The sequence below is a fragment of the Poecilia mexicana genome, unplaced genomic scaffold, assembly GCF_051168715.1.
Source record: "Poecilia mexicana isolate PSO_F unplaced genomic scaffold, ASM5116871v1 scaffold_4, whole genome shotgun sequence".
Lineage (NCBI taxonomy): Eukaryota > Metazoa > Chordata > Actinopteri > Cyprinodontiformes > Poeciliidae > Poecilia > Poecilia mexicana.
This window is the reverse complement of record NW_028263373.1, coordinates 5,084,289-5,108,424: the sequence shown is the minus strand read 5'-3', so window position 1 is coordinate 5,108,424 and position 24,136 is coordinate 5,084,289. Positions and strand designations below refer to the sequence as shown.

Sequence of the window (24,136 nt, the reverse complement as noted above, 5' to 3'; positions counted from 1 at the left end):
AACAGCGTGTCGCCTGGCCAAGCACTCAGAGGGGAGAAGAGGGGAGTGAAGAGGAAAAGTAAAGGATGGGAGGAGGGAGGAGGAGGACTGGCAAAGTGAGTTAGCACCTAGACAGTCTTTGGTATTGGATGTCCCTAACAGTAAGAGATAATGGTCACTCTGCATGAGAAGACACTCTGGAAGCATTCTTGACCTCGCCACGAGGGTCCAGAGAGAATAGAGGGAATGTGGGACAAAAAACAAAGGAAAAAAGGTGAGATGAGGGTAAATAGGTTAGACATACTCTACTGAAAAAGGCATCTTACAGGGTGTTGCACAGACGTTTCTGGGTCAAAATGTGTTTATTTTGTTTTGAATAGAAACCTATCCAAACCTTATGGGTCATATGTGAAATTGCTAATACTCAAATGTTAAATAATAAATTTACTATTATAAATCACTTTTTTTTTTGGAATGCTGAATTTAATTTCACTAGACACAAACTGGACTCAAGAAATCACATAAACACAACCTTTCTTACAACAGTTAGGCTAAATGACCAAAGACAAATGCTAAACAACAATGTGGATATTGATCAGCCTGGAAAGGGTTACAAAACCATAGGTAAGACTTTGTATCCCCACAAATCATTATGAATACATTTATCCACAAACGAACACTGTTCAAACATTGAATATTTGTCAACCTGCTGCATTTAAGGAATTATGCAACCATCCATTTAGGAGGTCAGAAAAAAACCCAAAAATACAGTAAGTCACTGCAGACTTTTAGAAAGTATTCGGAAAACTGACTAGACACAAAAAACATTATACATTTTTACCCATGAGGTCTTTTGGACCCCAGGAGTTTTAATTCTGTGCATGGTCCAACAGCATGCACTGATCTTGCTCTTATGAGTTGCTTTTTTTTTGTAGTTCCGGGAACTGACGGTCTGATGGGACAACCCTGCTTCCCTGTGGTACTGGTGTGACATCTGCTGCACTCCTCCTGAGCATTGTGCTAAGACTGCAAGAGGGTTAAGCAAAGTTTAGATGTAAATAATATTGAGAAATTCCATATTGGATGCCCTCTACATCATTTTTTCCAATAAATACTTCAAAACATGGACATATGTACTTTTAATCTTTTTAGGATTCTCTAGGTGTTATTGGTTGAAACAAGATAAGAAAAACACATGTGCTAATTTTTAGCAATTAAGACATGATGAAAAGAGACAAGCCAAAGAAATAACTGAAGGGAAAAATTCTTTTGCACAACTCTGTAGATCCTCACTATTTTTTGCACTTGTGAATTTTTGCCAAGCATGTGGGTCTCAGAAGTCAGTGGAGAAATGCATAAATTTTAAGCCTAATGTACTTTAATTGGCAGTGTGTCTGTGGGGAATGTTTTAAACCATTCTTTCGGAGACGTTTGACAAAACCCATCAATCTTTTTTTTTTCTTTAAACCAAAATGAGAATAGAGTTACATTTGAAAAAAGAATTTGCTGTCACCATGAGAACACCTGCTGGTGTCTTCTGACAGGAGCTTGGCTTTGACTTCAACACTATATGGCAGAGATGTGAGCTTAGGTTATACTTGTACATGCTGTAATAGTGCATTATATATATATATATATATATATATATATATATATATATATATATATATATATATATATATATATATATATATATATATATATATATATACACATACATATGATCTCATTTTTCTCATTAGTTACAATCATCGTTTGCATCAGTATTGGTCAAATAGGTAAAAATGTGGCAGTACTAATAACCAATTTTTATTTACATGTTATTGCTGTTTGCTTAGGAGCCTCCAAAATGAGCCGAGTATTGTGGGAATATGGATGGATGGACAGTTTACATTTTACATGACATCTTAAGGATTTTTGCGTGTAACTTGTTTTTTCCCCCTTTCAAATAAGTCGGTATTTAATTACAGCTGGAAGTGGATGAAACCTTTTGTCTCGCTCATTCTTACTTTTCTTTTAAATTTGAACATAAAGTTTATTTGCAAATGTGTCAGCACATTTAGGAGATACCATACAGTTCAGTGGTGAGGCAACGTTATCACACTTTGGGTCACATTATTCTCAGTCATGTCACAGGAAATACTTGAGTGTTGAAAGAAGGGAGTCTCATTTATTTTACAAAATTCCAAAGAAGAAGAATTATTCAACAAGACCAATGAGATAAGAAAAAAGCATTCAAAAAACATCCCACTGGAATAGACCCAACATATGTGACCTTGGTGGAGGAGAGACTCGCTCAAACATTTTTACTTAAGAAATGTTTTGATGGACTCATTTAGATGAAGCTGATAATGTTCGATGAATCACTGATTGCACAGGAAAAATGTGCAACCGCCACTGAAATGACACACAGACACAAAAATATGCTAGTTGAATGAAAATCAAGCATCTTACCCACCTGGCTTCCTCTTAATGATCCTTTTCATTATGTGTTTTTCATTTTGCAGGAAACAATTGATTGATTCCTACTAAATAAAACCAAAGGTGATTTGGCAGTTCAGGAATAGAAATGAAAAACAGCTGGATTTGTTTCTACCTGTAGTTATTTTGCTGCATGCTGTGACTTTTAGAACATTTCAGAAACCACCAACGATTTGTGAACACGGTTCAAAGCAGAGAAGCATGCTGTGTTCTTTATGAGTGAGTGGAGCAATAACGAATAATCTATGTTAGTTACGCCTTAGTACATCTCAACAACACTGTTGATCACTTGTGGTCCCTATTGTTCTTCATCTGAGAGGGTCCTCATGCTTAGACACAGCTTGGAAAAATGCTGGGTGCAGACTGTGCTTCTTTTGACAACTGAAAGAATTGCAACTAGTGTAAGGAACATCTTCTACACTGCTGCTTTTCGGTCATCAGGTATGACCTTCAGGTTGCAAGTTTAGGGTCAAGAAAAGGGCAGCTAACATCACTCCAGACCCCACACATCCTGGACACAAACTGTTTAGACTTTTACCTTCAGGTCGGGACTATTTGCAAAAACAAACTGCTACAGAGAGATTCTTGTGTCTCTGATGAACACTAACTGGAGTTCCCACCTATTCTGCTGGGAATCAGCAACATACATTTTTTTTTATTTTTATTTTTATTACCCACCAAATTCATATACTTGTTTGAAAACAACACGCACACTGAGAGCAAAGTAAACAAAAGCAAAATTTCTTGTTTTTATACCAAAAACGCTGATTCTGATTCTGGTATTTTTTGCACAGAGCTCTGCCTGTGCTGTGCATAGGAAATTAAATCTGTGGATTCAAAGGGGAGAGAATGGTCTCTGATCCCCGCTGCATTATCTAGAAGCACAAGCAGTGTACCTGGATGACCTCATGGTTCGGTATTTCATGGCTGAGGAGAAGCAGAAGCAATGTTACACAAAATCACTCTGAGCAATGGGCTGAGGTCATAGTGAGATAGGGCTTGTGGAAACACTGATGCTCATGGTAACATGGAAAGTACTCCCAGAGGAACCCCAAAAAGCAGGACAGTAAAATCTCTCATGGCGGTCCGACAGGAGAGCAGACTTATTGGCAGCTTTTTGTGTTTAGTTGAGGTGATATGGAGACAAAATGTGGATTTCCTCTAATCTTACTTCAGGCGATTCACATAAGAATGCATCTTAATGTTAAGCCGGTGGAATGCCTGAACTTTCTCCTTATAAATTTATGAAATGCAGGTGGTTCTGAAACAGGAGGAGAGGAAGAGGCATTTCATGAGTTCGCGATGATCTTTTAGCATACCTATTTTCCCTGGTCACTGCGTCGTAAAACTTTTAACGCGCTTCCTACTAAATGACATCATGACCAGGCTCATTTAAATGATGTAATGGCATCCTGCAGGATAGAAAGTGTTTAGTTACCAATCTCTGCAACTATCCTTTTTTAAATATGTTGAACAGTTGAACCTGTTCATTTTTTTAATCATGTGAAAAATGTATCTTTTAAAAACTGAGTCTTATCATTGCATTGCTCTGTATTAAAAAAATGGCTTGAGGTAGCGATTTCCCAATTTGGAAATATTGTCCTCAGTTCCAGTCTGAGTCATCAGGCTAGGAATTCTTTGAAATTTGTCTTGATTTGTGAAGTCAGAAATTCAGCAACTTTAAAGGGCAGTGTAAGAAGATAAAACCTGACATCAGTGAAACGTTATCTGTAGTGGGACTGAGTCCCACTTACCTGACTCACCTGTGATGTTGGTGATGTGTTAAAGCAGGGCAGCATTTATATAGTGCTCCAGTCCAAATATCCAAATCCGTCTGTCCTTCACTGTGGACATCATTGTAAATGGTGGAAAAAAACTTAAGCTTTGACTTAGGATGTTAAATAAAAATTAAAAAAATAAATATCTGAGCTCTTTAGCACAGTTGCCATATCTGCACATTTTCCATCTGTGCAAGCAAACAAAAGTACATGTTTAATATCTGGCAACAGAGGGCTAACTGGGGGTGTGGCTATCATAAAATAACATCACTTCGATACTAATCATTTGAAAGTGGCTTGATTATAAGACCGTGATCTGATACCTGGAGGATCTCACAGTCTCAGAATTTCAGTTTTGTTTTGTTAACAATGTATCGTTTTCTTTAAATCTTTGCTCTGTTTCAGACTGAAGTGATGAAAGAGGCTCTAAAGGATCTAAATTTGAACATAGTGGAAATGACGGATGAGAATGCAACGCTGGATGGAGGAGACGTTCTGTTTACAGGTAGGTTTCAGTTTCAATCTGAGTACTCATGGATTTTCATCTGAGGCTTTTCTTCTGTGCTTAACTTTGTCTAATTATGGTTGACTCATAAGCCATCAAGGTATGTTGTAATCTAATTACTGTAAATATAAACTTGATCCAGTAAAAACACATCCTATCCCTTTGATTTAGGGAAGATTATGGTAAAAAAAAAAAAAAGGTCTATGAAAAAATGTTTTAAAAGTGACTTGTTCAGCTGTTATGGCTTGAAATATTTTAGGACTGTATGATGAATAAATACTTTCCTGTAGGATGCACCATTTGACTTACACATATCATGTATAGTGCACCTAACTGTTAGTTAACATTCTGGTGCTTCATTAGTTGGACTTGGACATTTGGACTTTATTCATGTTCACTTTAGTACATAATAACTCAGATGACCATCGCTTTTCATGTTGTAATCAAATATATTTCACTTTATTTAAAGTGTATGCCTTTAGTTACATTTTTCAGCAAGGCACCTGCAGAGAAAATATACACCACTTTGATCTCAAGGTAAGAAAGTAAAAGTATAAGTGGCAAGTAAACGGGAAATTGCAGAGGTGGATGAAATAAAAGAGCTCCTATATTCCATATGTGAGCAGACGAGTCAGTGCCTTTGACCATGTCTCTGTGTTTTTGAATTCTCTAGAAAAACACTCCTGTGTGTGACCTCCATGACCTGGTGGCCCTGTGCACACACCGGAGTTTCACCTGTAGTAAAACTGTTGTGTACCATCCTGCTGATCAGCACAGCTGTTAAATGTGTTAGGCAGCAGCCGACAAAACCGATGAACACAGTCAAATCAGAAACATGGTGGTCTACATTACACTCAGAACATTGTGTTACACTCCGTGGCGATGTAAAATGTGGGTCAGTGGCGTCTTCACTGCATGAGCCAGATGGAAAAAGTACAGTACACCTAATTGAGTTTCTAGACATTGGCTCTGTGGTGTCTTTCTTTTCAGCTGAAATCGGTTTCACATGGTAGGGTAAGAAACATTTCCTGCTGGCAGGGCCCAGACTAATGGCTCATATTGTAAAGGCTCAGCAGCAACATAAGGAACCCGTCCCTGAGCTCAGTGTGCGGCTGCATTCTTGCCGAGAGATTCAAGTATTTTTATTTATATATATATATATATATATATATATATATATATATATATATATTTCCCACTATGTCTCCACCGTTCATACTGAATGTAGTGAAAATTGAAGTGATAAAACTGCCTGATTTGTTCACTATTTCTGCTGACTTTGCAAAATTCTAATTTTGAGATTTTTTTTTTTTTTTATCCAGGTCGAGAATTCTTTGTTGGTCTTTCTAAACGGACAAATCAGAGAGGAGCAGAGATTCTAGCTGATGCATTTAAGGTGAGTTTATGTTGTTTATCCGTTAAAATATTTAGCATACCTTCTTATTCATGTTCAGGGGCACAAAGCCATGTACACACTCGCATCCTGGGGCAACCTAAAGTCATCATTTACCCTTAAGTGCATGTGCTTTACACTGGAAATAAACTGAAGCACCAGGAGAAAACATACATGTCTGAACCAACTTCGTTGTTGGCCCTTTAGGAGCCAGATGTATTTAAATAAACTGAACAATGTAAGTGAGGAGCTCCATTACATTACATCCCCAGCTCTCTTGTAAATTGATGTTTAAAAGTCATGAAGGGAAAAGTGAAGTTTCAGAGTGAAACTTGAATCCTTTAACTTGATTGGTTGGTGAATCTAAAAAAGTAGAATATGTAAGTAATTTAAATATGCTATATTAAATCCAAAAATCTAATTTTGTATTCATTCTAACTATTTGATATGTAAGTCTGTATAGACAGTGATGGTTTTGGGCAGGAAGGATCCCCCGTAGCGAGCTGTATTACAGCTGATACACCATACATTTATTACCAAAAACGCCGAGGCTGCTATTCAAGGAACCTGGGCTGCAGGCTGAACACTTCCATTTTACATCACATTGTGTGACATAAATGTTAAAGCTGTAATGTTTATTCATAAAAAAGGACCAGTTAGTCTTGAAGCATATCACTTTGTGTGCAACAATTGCATACAACACAAATATGTGCCTTATTCATTTAAGTGTTTTTAACTTAATAAAACTGTTAAAAATGCTCTTTTTATTCTCTAAGATTCTATAAAGAATGTAAATTAAAACTATTAACAAAACTTTATGAAACAAGAAATGGAAAGCAGTTCCACAAGGAAAGTCTGTTTTCAGTCAGGTAGCATTGTGCAATTTTCTAAAACATTTTTTTTGTTGTTGCTCCTTAGCATCATTGAAGCTGATGTTATTGATTGACACATCTGTAAAATGTCCCTGTGGTAATTAGCTTTTAATGCTTTGGATGAAGCCTTACCAGGCTTCAAAGCATTTTTAATCAACATTTGATGCAAACTTTTCCCAGTTATGTCCACAGTGATTAATAAAGCAGACAATAAAAAAGATTTAAAAAGCTGATGTGAAGGAGTAAACCTTGCATTAATTACCTCATGAATAATTTCCTTTTATGTCATTATTATAAATCATCTTGTTTGCTCTTGGCTGATGTGTTGCTAAACTGTTTATGTGTGTCACTTAGGCAGATGTTTCTCACTAGGCTCAAATGACTCATATTTGTAATTTGAATCTATAATTTGGGTTCAAATAATCTCTTCATAAGCAAGTGCAACCTGTGTCAAAATTATGCTTTTGATTTATGTGATATTGCAATATCACAATTGCATGTGATATTGCATAACACATGCTATCGTGACAGCATAGGCAGGGATAGGCTGGTACGTATCTCCGGTAATCATTGGGTGAGAGGTAAGGTTCACTCTGGTCAGGATGTGCACAATTTAGAGAGACAAATTTACCCACCAGCAGTCGTGTTTCTGACTGCGGGGGGAAGCCAGAGTAGCCTGAGAGAACCCATGCAGACACAAGGAGAACATGCAAACTCCATACAGAAAGACCCCAGGCTGGAATCTGAACCTGCAGCTTCTTGCTGCAAGGCAACATTGCTAATAGCTGCACCACTGTGAAGTCCCACATAAACAGCCCATGGTTCTAAGTATTTAAGCTAATAATTACCTAACCTCTTGGCATTATCTGCATAACTTAATGATAGAATAGGTCGACATATAAAACGAGTTCAATCTGGAGAGACTCAGACGGAGAACAAGGAACAATTAAAAGATTTAATGACAGCAATGAATAACAGTTCTTTGGCGCTCGGGCCCCAGCAGCTGATTTGAGCTGAGATTTGATGTGAACTCGATGAACATCCCGATAACTGATTAGGGATGCTCTCCCCCCGGGGCCCGACACTGGTGGTGGTGGTCAGGAAGGGTTTCATCCTGGAGAACCGAAGGATGAGGGTGGAGATGGGGAGGTGGTGGGTTGAACGCAGCTGGGAAGCGTCTGACGGTTTGGGTGTGGATCTTTTTATGCAGAGCCTGATTGCTGATTGAATGTGCAGGGTGAGGTCCAGGCTGAGGACGGGGATGAGCATGACGTCGATGGGTGAACGGAGGGGGCGGAGTCTTCCAGCTTGAACTTCTGCTAAAGCTCCATTACAACATTTATTCTCTTTTTCAATACATGGCATACTTGAGCATCTTAGTAATTTCAAGACATCTAAAATATGTTTTTGCACAGAAAGTGGGGCCATTCACTTTCTGTGGGTTGTAGAGTCTGATTTGATGGGTCAAACATCAGTTTGTGGTAAGTAAAGGAGCAACACCTATTGGTGTGATTTTTCCTATTTTGTAGAAGTTTGGTCTCAGTCTTTTCAATGAGTGCTTGCACAGAATAATTTCAGTTCATTTTGGCTTGATCGTTATACCAAGCTCACCAAAACCTGCATCTAGCAGTTATGAAAATACGCCAAGTATTTCTGCAACAGCAAGATTTATTTCAAGCAGGATTAAAGGCATGCCGCCTTCAAAAAGAGTCAGAGTGACTGATCTAATCTATCTCCTTTGCTGCTGGTATAAATTAGAGACACTTTCCGCTGCAATCTTTTGTTCATCGCATTTGGCCTCTCTCCGAGAAGGTGTAGCAAAGCCGAGAAGCACGCTGACAGGCAGATTCAGCCCTGGGTCATAATGTCAAGAGTTTAACACATTACGGTAACTTGAACTGCCTTATTCTCCCATCTGTATCTGATTTGAGAACCTCATTACGGATTCCTCTGTGTTTACTGTTATCTTTGATAAGATGGGACTAAATGATGCGTTCCTGGCAAATAACAAAAGGAAAAATTACTTAGCCATCAATTATTGTTTTTTCCACTTTTTATCTGATTGCTCCATCCTATCACTGTTGGTTTTTCCTTTAATTATCAAATGAAGGATCATCCTGTTTCCAGGTTTGTTTAGTGCTACACAACTGCATGCAGATGTGAGGGCTCTTTGCTTTAAGGTTCTTACAGATGTTGGGATAATGGTGTTGCTGATGGAATCATTTTGTTTGGGAAGTAGTGCAGAGGTTAAATTATATTTTCTTCTATTTCCGTGTTGTAAAATTGTTGATTTCTTATTTTGGGGTATCTAATAAGGAACCGTCTGACTTTCTTTTAAGTAGTAAATAGAATATTTTACTTCAAAGTATTAAAGTATCATTCCAGATGAAAAGGAACAGTTCCTGCTTCTTTATCACATTTATCTTGATAAGAGAAGAAGAATGGCTTCCATTTCTAATTTCACACAGACACTTCCTGTTTGTGGATAAGGAATGGAGAAAGAACATCCTGTAATTTCCATTGGTTCCCAGTTGAACCTATAAGCACATTCAAGAAAAATAGTTCAGGACTATATCATACATGGCCTTTTTTGGCATGACGGAGTACAAAGTGCCATACTGCAGTTTGTTTTTAGCAACAAATAGAAGCATTGTGCTTAATTTGAACTAACAATGTGCTACAATGTGGTTACACAAGAATTTATGTGACACCACAGGGAAATTTCACAATGGAGTCTAACAGCAAAACATAATGTTTATAAGTTTGTGTAAAATCTACTAATTCAAAGAACAAAAAAATATTATATCTATGACTTCAGATATTTTTTTTTTTAATTTTGACCGGCCAAATCCTGCATTCAGCAAAGGTTTAAAATATTCCAGAAGTGAACTTTCAACATTCAAAAGGACATTTCCATCATGGTTTGTCAGGATGTTGCTGCTAAAATAAAGTTGATGTTGGAAATATAATGTTTTCACAGACTATGCAGTAAATTTTATAAGCGCATGTCACTTTTTAACTGGCGTTTGAGCCTATCTGTCCAAGATCAACGACTGAAGGCTTAAGATAAACATCAATCTGTGGGTCCTAAAGTCGTACCTCTGAAATAATTCTGTTATATACAGGATATATTCAAAGTTGTTGATTTGAATACATTCTAGGAAAGATTTTGAAAGATTGTAATCCCCAAAAACTTTATATTTAACATTATTTTGTAAAAACGTATTAGAAGCGCTGCACAGTAGTGTGCTGATTCAGGTTTCTCTTTAGCTTTAGCATTTTCTGTCTTTTCACAGTATTGAATTCAGCATTCTGTTCATCCACTAGTCTAAGTCAGGGAACTATTTATGTTACTGCTGTTTGGTTAAAGATGTTCTTCTGCCAGTTTTGTATCCACTGATTAAAGATGTGAAAAAAAAAAGAACCACAGTGGCATAATTTTAGACAGAAAATAAAATATCTAAATCCAAATTTAAGTACATGTGCTCAATGTGGAATCTTAAGAAATAGTTGTTTATACTATAATCACAGATCCCACAGCTGGCACCCTTTATAATTATAAAACAAATGTAAACAGTACTATTCATTGTAATTCATGTGTTCCATTCCCACCTGCTCTGATGTTTTCTTTCACAAAAAGGACAGTTTACCGCTGTAATTCTTTACTTAAAGACTTGAGTAGTTTTTACCCTCAAACACGCTAGACAGATGGAAATAAACTGTTTTCAGTTTCCGCTGTGAAAATACAATTTTATGTAACTTTTGTTTTTGTAACAATAGTAATAACAGCATTTGGCAAGCAGACTTCCTGCAGCCAGAGAAAGTGGCTTGAATCAGGTTCTTACAAGTCCTGTGTAATCTCCCCGTGAGCCTGAGGCTCAGTGACATCACCTCTCAGACACTTCTGCTGTTTCCACCCCTAAATGGTGTTACTTTATTTTAAATGTGCCCTCTCAAGAGCCTTAAACACTGTTATTATTTTTATTATTATACAGGAATGAGATGGTCTTCACCTCGATTTCTTTCAAAGCTTGAATTGTACATTTTTAAACATTAAACATTATTTTTTGTAAAATGCCTTTGTCAAATGTTCTCAACTGCCAGGGTAATTTTACCAGGATTAAATTTTTGGTGAAAATGTTGGTCAGCAGGTGGAAAGGCACACTTCTGAAAAGTGTTTTCACATCACTGGTCCAATGTTTGACCCTGGAATGTGCAGAGATTACTGAAATCATTTCCATCCTGTGTGTATCCTGTGCTCTTGGGAATTATTTTTTGTTTAGCTCCTATAATTGGATTGTGTTTCACAGGACTATGCTGTTTCCACTGTGCCTGTGCTGGAGGGGCTGCACCTGAAGAGCTTCTGCAGCATGGGAGGACCAGGGCTTATCATCATCGGCTCCAGTGAACCAGCTCAGAAGGCTCTTAAAGTAGGCAGCTGCTTATTCTACAACGCCGGTCTTGACACAAATTGACAGATTGAACTTCTTTATAACTTTATACCTTGATGGCACCCTCTTACTGCAACCATATAAAAAAGCATTGTCCCTTTAATCTCCCTCTGCATTGATTCATATTCTCTGCTAATTTGCAGGGAATGCCTCTGGCATTTGCTCTCCAGCTTTAATTACAAAGGTTTTGTCCTCCTATTACACAGCTTGAGCTCATTACCGCATGAAAGGCTTCTAAATGGAAATTCACAGGATGTTGGGCGTCCAGACAAGAGACAGCTTACAGCCTGACAGAGACAGATTGGTGGGTTACACCAAGAGAGTACTAAATCTCAGCACATCCCGGCTCGAGAACTATCCCAAAAATTCACAACCATCTGCAAGTCAGTTGTTTGTTCATGCTAGACTGAAGTGAAGATCTCTCTCTCTCTCTCTCTCTCTCTCTCTCTCTCTCTCTCTCTCTCTCTCTCTCTCTCACACTCACACACACACACACACACACACACACGCACGCACACACTTTGTTTCTCTAATTCTATGGGTCCAAAAACATACACACTAGATCATACAGTACACTCTTGGCATTCTCCTGTCCTGTGTGACAGCTCTTCACCACCCCTGCTTTCAGAGTCAGAACTCCCCCTACAGGTCAAGCACATCATTTTTATTGTGTAAAATACTCCTTTGGTGTATCTCTCTGCCAAAGTGTACACAAGAACAGAAGAATCTGTGAAAAAGTACATAAGCTAATTACATTTATTTTCGAGCTCCAACTCATTAAGACTCCTGGCTGTTTGATCACCCGCAGTAATTAGCTGCTGGAATGAGGAGTGGCCTTTAGCAATATTTAATAACAGAGGGCTCGCTTGCTAATTATGGCTTGCGTCACCCTCTCTTGCAGCAATTAGCTTCAGTTTTAAAGGACTTTTAGCACCCCAGCATCTGCAGTTGGGTGATATTATGTTTGTGAGGAGAGGGCGCGCTTATGAATACAGCTTTAATGAATTCGGACTGCTTGTTTTGGATATTAATGCTGGTCTCATGACAGTAAAGGTCTTCCTCTGCATACTTATGAAACAAACCTGAAGCTCAACGGATTCATTTTTTTCTATAGAGAAAGAACATGTTACATGGGAATTTTATGGAAAGTACCACTTAAATCCTTTCACATTTTGTGCTTTTTTAAACACAAACTATGGTGATTTTTTTTACTGGAATTTTATGTCACAGGTCTACTCAGTGTTGCATGTGAAGTGTAAGAAGAAGAAGAATAGTTTCTAAAATGTTTTCTTCTTTCCAAGCTCAGTCAGATTTGATGGGGAATATTTTGGATTGCAATTTTTAAATCTTGCTCTAAATGAGTAGTTAGATTTAGGTCTGGACTTTGACTGAGCTGTCCTGTTGTCCTGCCAGGAGGTGTGGGTCAACCGTAGTCTCACGTTTTTTTCAACCTCTATCCAGCTGTCTTCTGTGTTTCAACTGCATTTGGCTCCATCCATTTCCCATCAATGCTGACAGATTCCGTGTCTTGTTGGTTCATTTTTGTGTGATGGGTTGAACAACACTTTGAGTTATAAGATAACCCTGCTTTGAATATTCCCATGTGTGTGGTGTTCCTCTCTGTGCATGATGCTGTTTGTTCACTTTATAGATTTTCCCCCTTGTTTTATGATTTCCGTCCACAAAATATTAAGGGAATTAAAAATACCTCTTATAATTTTTGATAAATATCTATCATAGGATTTTTTAAAATAATTTTTAAATAACCACCAATTAGAATTTTATTTAACTAAAAAAACATGTAAAACATTTACAAAAGGAGGATGGATGCATTTTATTTGGGCTGTTTATTTGTGGAAAATTATGTAAAGTTTCCAGGATCATGTCAAGAAAAATAGGCAGCAATATATTACTTGTACTTTTAGTTTCATTCTGTGTGGAAATTCACTGCAGTTATTTTGTAATAAAACAGAAAACCCATAAAACCTGCAATTTTTATATTTATCTTTAAAAACATTAGTTGCCTCTGTGTCATTTTTAACCAAAACTATTAAGAACCAGTGAGGAATGCCCAGAGAGCCTCTGAAGCCACAGGTGGCAGATCCCTGGTCTAATGTATAAAATTCCCGAAATTTGTCCCTGAAATATGAAAGAAATGTGATAAAGTTCATGGGGCATGAATACTTTTGATAAAACACTGTTGTTTTCTGATGCTTTAATAAGTCTATAGCTTTGCTTTTGCCTATGCAACAGGACTCAGAACTGTGGATCTGTTTAGCTCTCATAGGAATGGGAGTACACACTGATTGGACCGATTTCGTCATCCATCTGCGGCCGTCAATTCCCAGCTTCACACAGAAAGTCATCATCCTAAAATACAGCCCCTGTCACAGGCCTCAGCTCCCACTCCCTGTAATCACACATACACACTAACCACGCCCTGCAGCAGACTGCCGACAGGTTTGACATCATCAGTCACCACTTCACAAAGCCCTACTTGATTTATGAGGTCATCTCTTCCCACTGGTCAGCATCTGATCTCTGCCTCAAGGATGCTAACATGCTTCAGTTTCATAGATGATGAGTTGACCACACACTAGAGGTCAGATTGAGCCAAATTGAGTAATTATTCCATATTTTGTCAACATGACTAGAGGTTTTTTTTTCTTCCCCTCTGTATTTTCTGGAAACAATATATTTTATTTCTTTTTAGTGTTTTATAAGGTCAAGATGTTAATCTGCAAAAGTAGGTACTTTAGTGTACAACGATTAGAAAAATATAACCATTGTTTCACCACAGCTCCATGTAACTGCAGTATTTACCAGAAGGACAGTAACTAACTGTGTTCTTCAGCAAGAAAAGTCTGGCATTTTTCCGCAGGATTTTGTTGGAGCCGTAAGCAAAATTTACTTCATGTGTTGCTGTTGCTTAGTGAAAAGGAGAGTTGTAAAACTTTTAAAGGCACCATGGGAAGTATTATAAATATTCATACCAGGGTTCAAAATGCAGATTATGCTGATTATCACAGTGGAGGGCATCAGATCCAGTAAATTGTGAGACTCCTTGTTATCTGCTTGCCAGTTCTTTGCCCAGAAGGGATTTAATTACTTTCCTGTAAATATTTAGATTTACCACCTTTGACTGGGCACTTTGTGCTGCCCCGGTAACCACTCTCTGTATTAACTGGATCTAAGCCAGTGTCCAGGCAAGAGTCAATGTTTATTTGCATGAGACTTGGACTTCAATTTGCAGCTAGGATGACTATATTGAACTTCAGGCCCAAGATTTTATTTAATAATTTTTGCCTGAAATTCAGTCAACTTCTGAATTATTTGAGTGCAAAATTAAGAAAAGAGTCGTTGTGATTAATAAGGTTATGCTATTTGGCATATAATGTGATGTTTGGTGGAATCAAGGTTTAGTGCTGTGATTTTAATCCCCCTTATAATAGGAAACACACCCACGTTTTGCATTGGTAGTATAAACCTGAACAGTGGAAAATGAAATTAAAACTTGACCAAATGAAAACTTTGTGCTTGAAAATTTCTTTCCGAAAAAAATCTATCGCTCCTTTCAAAAACACTTGGCTGAGTTCAAAGAAGGCAGGCTAGTGCATGCTGCTAAAATGTCATGTGCTGCTGTTCAAAATGCAAATCAGTAGTGAGTGTGGCCCCCACATGTTTGTAGAGATCCAAATGTTTCTGCTGCAATGTCACATGCTTCCAAGGTGCACAGAGATGGACAAAGAAAAAAATATCTCTTGAAGAAAAGAGATATTCATCCACAGATGTTCTGCTCATAAACCTGCTTTACTTCTAGTCAAAACATCCTCAACACTCTGACTTTTACTCAGCAATATGACCATCTTCTTTTCCTGGCCTCCACTTCTTAGCCTCTCATCCCACCTTAAGCTCCTTCTGATTACATAAAAACATGACATCTGCTGAGAAGGAATGTCTGTCTGCTCCTGTGTTCTCCATTAAGCCCCCCTCAGTCACCCACAGCGGTTTGGCGAGTCAAAGGATGCTGAGCTGCTTTTGGGATTGTGGGCTCGATTCTGAGTCAAGGAATCTGAGTGGAAGTCTGTTTTGTGTCTGTGTTTCTATCCACTGCGTGCACTCTCATCTTTACATCAAAATGTATGTTTCCTGATCAGATTATGCAGCAAATGAGCGACCATCGCTATGACAAGCTGACGGTGCCAGATGACATTGCTGCTAACTGCATCTACATGAATCTTCCCAACAAAGGACACGTGCTTCTTCACTGCACGGCAGAGGAGTTTCCAGAGAGTGTGAAGGTAATATTCATCTCAAATCCCATACTTACTTTCTCTCAAATGCACAATTACACTGTCATCAAGGATACTAAAGGCAACACCTGCGGTAGGAAGGACCACCATCAGGACAGCCAGATTGGTTTGGCGGCTTAGATTTAAGGAGAGGCTGTCTATGTTACACTTCATCCTCCCCAGACCTCTGAAAAAAACAATTGGCAAGAGAGAGAACCCGAACATGAGCTACATAGTTATTTTCCTCTGACCATAGTGGGCTTTTTTAAACAAAAGAAGCTGCAATTTTCAATGAATTGGACTGTTGTGGACCAGGTTCGGACAAGTCTAAAACCAAGGAACACCAAAGTGTTTTATCTTCTCCATCAAAACTTGAGTCGTTCATTGAGGCGGGTCCAAATGGATGTTTTCAGTGAGAATGAATCAAATGTAATTTTATACACAAAAGAGTTTAGTTATAGCGATTACACTGAAAATCTCCAAACCTTTACATCTTAGTTGAGAGGTGCAGGTTTTTATCGTGCCTGTCCTATCCATCCATATACATTTGAGATGGTCATCATTATGGACGAGCTCCGAGGAGCCACAAGGAGTGGCACTTTTAGGAAAGACGGCTCTCACCCAGGGCATCATAGATAGCTCTGCAGGGAGCAATAGTCTTCTCAGTCACTCCCTGGGCAAGTTTTTTATTGCTTTTTTGCAGCCCACCTCTTACTTAAAATGATTTTTACTCCATTTTAAAGGTCTTTGAACTGTAATTTCTGGTTTGAAATCCTAAATATTTAAACTAAACCTTAACTTGACTACTCTAAGCTAAAAAATAATTAATTGTTGTTTGTTGTTTCAGACAGGCACCACCCAAAAGATGATAAACTGTTAAAAGAGTACATTGTGAGAAAACATTTTTCTTGATACCTTTAAGAAAATGCCACATGAAAAATTATTTTAACTCCCCACAATAATCAGACTTTATTGAATGGTACAATTCCAAAGTTTAAATTTAAACCTTCTATTCTCAAATGTCTGCCCAGTCCTATTATTTAAAATGTATAAACAACACTGAACATTTTCAAGTGGTTTTATTATCCATCCATCCATCCATCCATCCATCCATCCATCCATCCATCCATCCATCCATCCATCCATCCATCCATCCATCCATCCATCCATCCATCCATCCATCCATCCATCCATCCATCCATCCATCCATCCACAACCAACCAATCAACCAACCAAACATTCCATAAACACTATCCATTTGCTCTTCTAGATTGAAGTGAACTAAATTGATTTTGTTACCCAACTTTGTGATTTGTGAGCCTCTTCTTCACAAGAAACACAATTTCTACCAAACTTGCCAATGACCAAAGGAATGCCATCAAAAAAGAAGAAAAAACAATCTTTAAAATTGTTTTATTTTATTGAATCACCCTTTGTTTAAACCTTAAGAAAATATATTTGCACAGTCGCTTCTCTAGAAACATACACGGCTAAATGTTTCCCACAAATATACAGTACAGTAGCATTAAAGTCTCAAACAGCTTAGCTTTAAGGAAAATTGTCTCTGACCCATGACACGTATATTCCATGTGGCTGCTTGACATGAGTTATGTGTTATTTTCTCCATTTGTCTGCTGGGTCAGGGAAGACTGAGCAGTAGCTGTGTTATTTTGATTCTTTGGGGTGACTCCAAATCACAACAAGTCATAATGGTTCTCACAAGATTAAACCTGGCAACACATAGTCTGCAGAGACAGTGTTCAAACCTCAAAATGTACTCTGTGGTTAAAGGCCCAAACCTAGCCAGCTATTTTTAGAAGGAGGAATTCACAAAATGATGTGTCTTTGGACCTAAATCCGCAAAGAAGTCTCTGTTTTCTGCCAGGAAGAATGGCTGATGGAATTTAGCTTGAGCATGATAAAATCTATTTGTGTATATAATGCTGCTTGCTTTGGGAGTACCTTTTAACAGTCTATTTGGATAGGTTTGTGAAGAATGTACAGTGCCTTGCACAAATATTCCTCCAGAACCTTTTTGCCATCAGCCTCAAACTCCAATAAATTTTACTGCGATTATATTGGTAGACCAACACAAATTAGCACATTACTGAGGGTTAGAAAGAAAACATCTGTGAAGAAAAGCCTCACGAAGACTAAGAATCATACAAGGTCAGGGGTGAAGTTGTGGAGAGTCACAAGGGGAGGTTACGGTATGTAACAATATCCCAAGCTTCGAACATGTTATACACCACTACTCAGTTCAATGCAATGATAGAACTGTTCAGAAAAGCAGGTAAGAGGCTGATAGAGACTCTGAAGGAGCTGCAGGTGGGAGAGTTTGTCGCAAATTTGAGACTGGACACAATGACACACCACGCATTTTTATTTCTAATCAAAAAAATGATACATGGTTTTCAGAAATGATTAGAAATAAAAATGCGTGGTGTGCATTTTTATTTCTAATCATTTCTGAAAACCATGTATCTTTTTTTTTTTCTCACATTACCCCAAGTTGAGTTGGTCTATCGCATTAAATCCCCAAACATTTGCATTTGTGCTTTACAATGTCTTAATATAAGCCCAAGGATTAAAATAAATATACAAGGCACCATTGCTGATTTATGATACAGTTCCATCTATGTTTTTCAAGCATACCAAAAACTATTAAAGTCTAATTTCTGTTCCATATTTGCACATATATAAGATTTTGTAACTTAGGGAAATATATTAATAACACCAGATGCAGTAAAACAGCAGGAGCTGCTTAATCAGAGCAGACTGTCATGTTTTGCGCAGTGGGTCTGGAGTTGGTACATGTTTCCCAGAGGAAATTTTTGCTTGCTCTTCCTGTGAGATGTAGAGATTTGTCTACATAATCACAGAGGCACTCAGCAAGACATCTGCCTCCAAACACTGTCTGTCCTGACCTCCGCTCTATTTTTAGCTGCTCGTGAAGTTACATAAGAGTTCCACACAAACAAAACCAGGGGGTCATGAGAAGACTGGTGGGGTATGACAGGCTGAAGATCTGGCACATGAAACGGTTAGCTATGTCCTGGAAGTCCGGAGTTAAATAAATGAAGCATACAAAAGCCCCTGTAACTTATGATCCTACTGTTTAGGACTATGTCAACCTGACCCAAAACATAAGTCTTTACCGCTGTAATAAAAAAATAGGCTTGGTATGATTTAAAAAAGAGGGAATATGAGGCCGAAGAGATAAACAGAAGAAAAGTCATTAATGTGAATGTGTTTCTAAAAGCTATGCAAAGTCTTGACCTTTCCTGAGAAATCTTTTATTTGATAACCTAAGGTTAAGACTTTTTGGTAACAAGTTTTTTTCTTGACTGAAAATGGAACTAAGAAAATTAAAAACCTGTCACTGAAATGTCTACTTTTGTGCACAAGAATATCAAAATGGCAAGATAAAAGCAAATGCCATTTTCAAATACAGACTTTTCAGGTTGGCTGTCTAATGCATGGAGAGTGCTTGCAAATATGTCTCTTGGAGTATTTTGTATGGGTGTTGTGTTGGTGAATTAACGAGTGCTGTGTTGGAGCATTAGGTGTGAAGGATGCTTTTAAGCTCTTCGGTCCTTGAATAGCCAAATTAAGAGCTGCCTCTGCGTTTTGGACGAAAAGTGAAGTCTGTTCCCAATGCAGTTTGGACACCCCCTGGCTTACCCTTGTCATTGGCCCTGTTTCTGGTGTTCATGGATAAAATCTTAAATTGTGGGGAGAATGGGGTCTGATTTGGAATCTCAGAGTCTGTCTTTTTGCCGATGATTTGATTTTGATGCCATTTTCAAGCCTTCATCCTCAGGGAACTATATGGTTGAGATCAGAGTCAGCTCTTTTGCCCTACAGCTTGGTGCTGAGTCGCTTTCTTTTGCTGAGGAGTTGTGATATCTTGGAGTCTTGTTAACAAGAATGTAAAGGGAGATGGATAGACTCTCTTGGGCCTTATTAACAGTCTTAAGGGCTTGGGCTTGGTCTGTTGAGGTAAAGAATGAGCAGAGCCAAATAGGCAAATGGTGGTTTATTATGACCGCTTAACAATGAAAAACTAAAAGAACAAGATTTCGGATATAAGTGGCTGAAATGTGTTTCCTCCGTAGGTTGGGTGGGCCATAGTGAGAGGGAGAGGAACTCAATCATCCAGTGGGAGCTTGAAGTGGAACCAATGGTCCTCTGTAATGAGTCATTTGAGGTTGTTTGGGCATCCAATCAAGATGCCTCCCATTAGAGATTTCCTGGGCACCTGCCTGTGAGAGCAGACTCTTGGACAGAACTCGCTGAGACCTTGTGGATTTGGAACACCTTGGGTGTTGGGATCCTGCTGATGAGCTGGATAATTTAAGTATGGAGAGGACAAGCAAAGTACAATATATTGATGGATATATACACATATTTAAACATAAATTACTTTTTGTGGGTGAAAAAATGTTTGCAAATTTCAATGGACAACTAATACTGCTGAACATTTAGAGCTAAGTTTGTCATCACATTCCCGTTGCCATGTAGACATTTCTTTTCAACAGACGGCAGTTAGGGACAAATGAGCACAGGCAGATTTCCACAGTAGTAATTTAGACAACGCACGAAAAAGGAATAATGTGAAAACTATGTAGGAACATGCATTAACACCATAGTTTCGAACACTCCAATACTGTTTGTGAAAGGGGAGTGTCACTGTTTCAGTTGCACTGAGATCTGGCTGATGTTGCTGCATTACACAACATTCTAAGCAGTCATTGTAGTGACGTTAAAGATATCATCTGCATCAACAGAAGCTTTGTTCGCCATATTGCATCACTCCTTATAAGTGTGTTTAGTTGGTCCCCCTGGTTGTGCTTTAAGGCCTCACTTGATATCACTGCAGGGTTGAAGCAAGAGTTTAAAGAGAAAAATGTCCTGGTTTGGAAGTGCAGTAGGAAAACAGTGGTTTTCTTTTGGAAAACGGCCACAGTGTGACACATTACTTTACAAGGGTCTTTTGAGAATGCTGTAATAGTTCTCACTCCATTTTCTTTTCTTTTTTTTTGTTTGGAGAATTTGCTTAGAGACGAGAAAATGTTTAGAGCTGTTCTCTTGCTTAATATTTTGTCTCTCTCCCTTTGGATCTATGCCACCAAAAGCAATTTAACAATCACTTGTCTGTGCACAAATAATTTTATTTCGTTTGTAAAGTTCATACCGGTTAATGCTCGAAATGACTGGTGGAAGCAGCATTTGGTTTATTTACATAAAAAAAGCTGAAGCTACAATGAGAAACCCTTTAGTTTGTTAATACTGGCAAAATTTACCTTTCATATGAATAGTGCTAAAAGTCCAGAGAAGACATTTTGTATATTTTGCACATTTACCCATGACAGTTATGGGTTCCTCATCAGTATGATGTACATTATTTTTAATTTGTGGAATATTGCAAACAAAAATGTCACTTTTTGGTTTCTTTTTTCTCTGTCCTGTTTTCATCTAAATGTAGCGGAGTAAAGCTTCTTCTCAAACAAGACGGAGGCTCGTATTTCCTTTACTGAACCCTTTTGTTCAGTATTTATTGAAGAGGAAAAAAAGGGCTTCAGCCGATAAAAACAGAACAACAGCAACAACAACTGCTCGTAACCAAGCAATAAAATCAACAAAGCAAGATAGTGACTAAACAGTAACAGATCCTTAAGCATTCTTCAAAATAAAAGACTTCCTCTATTCAAATAAATCATGTCTTACACTGAAATATATTTCACTTCGCCTTTGTAATTGTATACAATCATATTCAATATAATAATAATAATCATCATGTAAATTATGCTTAACATATAATTGTAATCAGTCACTTATCATGCAAATATACTGAACAACATAAGTGTAAAAAAGTCACAACATCCTCCCACCCGATGAACAACTGTTCATCTGTGTAGGATTTACCTTTCATTTAAGATACTTCTAAAGGGTACAATAACTGAATAGGCCTGCGTAACAAGCCACCAGTCGAAGTACGAACATTGCATGAACGTATGAGACCATCCCTGCCTGGGAAGACCTCTACAATTCTACCCATTTTCCATGTCTGTCTGGGTGTATTGTCCTCCCCCAAAAGAACTACATCTCCTACTTTAAGTAGTGTTGGAGTAGGACTGTTCACCCTGTGGGCTGATTTTAAGTCCATCAAATAATCTCTGCGCCAGCGTTTGCAAAAGCCTATCAAAAGTTTCTGTTGGTATTTCCACCTTCTACCTAGCTGTTCGCGATTTGCAGTGAGAACCTGATTTAGGTGAGGTGATGGAATAATCTTTGGTGGCAAGGAAGTTAAGCGTTTACCAACTAAGAAATGAGATGGGGTAAGTGGCTGGGGTTCTAATGCATCACTAGTTACATAGGACAGAGGCCTGGAGTTCAACACTGCCTCAACTTCAGTAAGAACAGTTGTGAGCTCCTCAAAGCTCAAAGATGCTTTCCCCAGTACCTTTCTTAAGCATGTTTTTACAGATCTCACAAGCCTTTCCCAGAATCCCCCCCACCAAGCTGCTCGCTCAGCGATAAACTTCCACGTGATTCCCTTGTCAGTGAAAAACTCTGTGAGTGTCGATCCTAAGATGTTTTGCCATAACTCCTTTAAATCCTTGTCAGCCCTTTTGAATGTTCTAGCATTGTCAGAGTAAATGACCCTACAAAGACCTCGTCTTGCAATGAATCTCTTTAAGGCCAATAAGAAATTCTCTGTAGTCTGATCTGAGACCAACTCTAAGTGTACTGCTCTTGTCACTGCACATGTAAACAGTGCTATGTATGATTTTACAGACCCGTCCTTAGTTTTAACATATAAGGGTCCAGCAAAATCTACACCAGTAACTTCAAAGGGAGGTGATTCTGTTACTCTGTCTCGAGGTAAGGGAGCAGTAATCTGTTGTGCTGCCTTAACCTTTAGTTTTTTGCAGATGTAACATTTTGAAACAATGTTTCTTACAAGCTGTCTGCCTCTCAAAATCCAATATTGTTCTCTAACTTGAGTTAATGTGTCTCTTACACCAGAATGCATCACTCTTTCGTGACATGACTGAACTAATAGTTCAGAATACTTGTGATTTGTCGGTAGTATCCAAGGGTGTTGTTCTCTGAAACTAAGATCTGAATTCTGCAGCCTTCCCCCAACACTTATTAGACCATTTTCATCTAAGAATGGTTTCAAATCTTTGATTTTAGAATCTACCTTCACATTTTTGTTTGACCTTAACTGCAATATTTCAGAACTGAAACAACTCTCTTGTGTTGACTTAATCCAGTACATTTCAGCTGCACCAAGTTCTTCTGTACTTATCTCTCCCTGAACCTTCAGATAAGATCTTGTGTTATTAACAAACCGCTTTACCCATGCAGTGATTCTTAACATGGTCTTAAGCTTGCTGTACCTTTCTAAGTTTAACAGAGGTTCAGTTTGCTCAGTGCCAGTGAACTGCACAACAGTCTCATACCCAGACCTCAGCTCTGCATTCACTTCATCCACTACATAGTCACTACAAATGTTCAGTTCCTTCTCATCCGTAGACAGTGAAGTGGGTCCCTTCCACCACAGCTGGCTCTTAATAAGGCTCCGAGCATGGTAACCCCGCGTAAGAAGGTCGGCAGGGTTCATTTTGCCAGCACAGTGGAACCAGAGTTCTGGATTTGTGAGCCCTTGTATTTCTGCCACTCTGTTGCTCACAAATGGTTTCCATCGACGTGATGAGCTGCGGATCCAGTGAAGCGTGATCATAGAGTCCGTCCACATGTTGAGCTGGTTTTTCTCCATGTTCAATGGCTTAAGGAGGCTGTGTCCTAATCTTGCTCCAATAAGTGCACCCATGAGCTCCAAGCGAGGTAATGTCATTTTCTTTAATGGTGCTACTCGTGACTTGGAGGCCACAAAACTGTTAATAGTCTCTTCTTGGTTGTTTTGTCCTTGAAGATATGCCACGGCACCGTAAGCCTTTTCACTTGCATCACAGTAGACATGCAACTTTACAGTGTGTGACTCTTTGTTAATCTCAGTGTGGTACCACCTGGGAATAGACACCAGGTGTAACAGTGGTAACTCCAGACACCATTGCTCCCACTTCTCTTCTAAGTCAGTAGGTAATGGTTCATCCCAACTCAGTCCCTTTTCCCACATCTCTTGGAACAGGCACTTTACTCGGACTGTAAAAGGAGTAAGAAATCCAATAGGGTCGAATATACGGGCTGATGTTCTTAGTACACTTCTTTTTGTATTTTCTCTGTCTTTCAAAATGTCCATTAACCCCTTTTGATCAAACACAAAATCATCGTGTTCCGGTCTCCAAACCAGTCCAAGTACTTTAAGCACATTTCCACTGGACTCTGTATCACCAGTGAGCTCTACTCCATTTT

At 38.5% G+C, this 24,136-nt stretch overlaps 1 protein-coding gene across 1 annotated transcript in view; it reads left to right on the top strand.

Annotated features, from left to right (window-relative positions):
- ddah1 (dimethylarginine dimethylaminohydrolase 1) overlaps window positions 1-24,136 on the top strand; it is a 69,530-nt gene that overhangs the window by 38,034 nt on the left and 7,360 nt on the right. Inside the window, exons 2-5 of the mRNA XM_088004844.1 lie at window positions 4,644-4,743; window positions 6,066-6,139; window positions 11,319-11,438; window positions 15,617-15,760. Coding sequence (XP_087860970.1) covers window positions 4,644-4,743; window positions 6,066-6,139; window positions 11,319-11,438; window positions 15,617-15,760 — 438 coding nt within the window. The remainder of the gene's footprint in view (window positions 1-4,643; window positions 4,744-6,065; window positions 6,140-11,318; window positions 11,439-15,616; window positions 15,761-24,136) is intronic.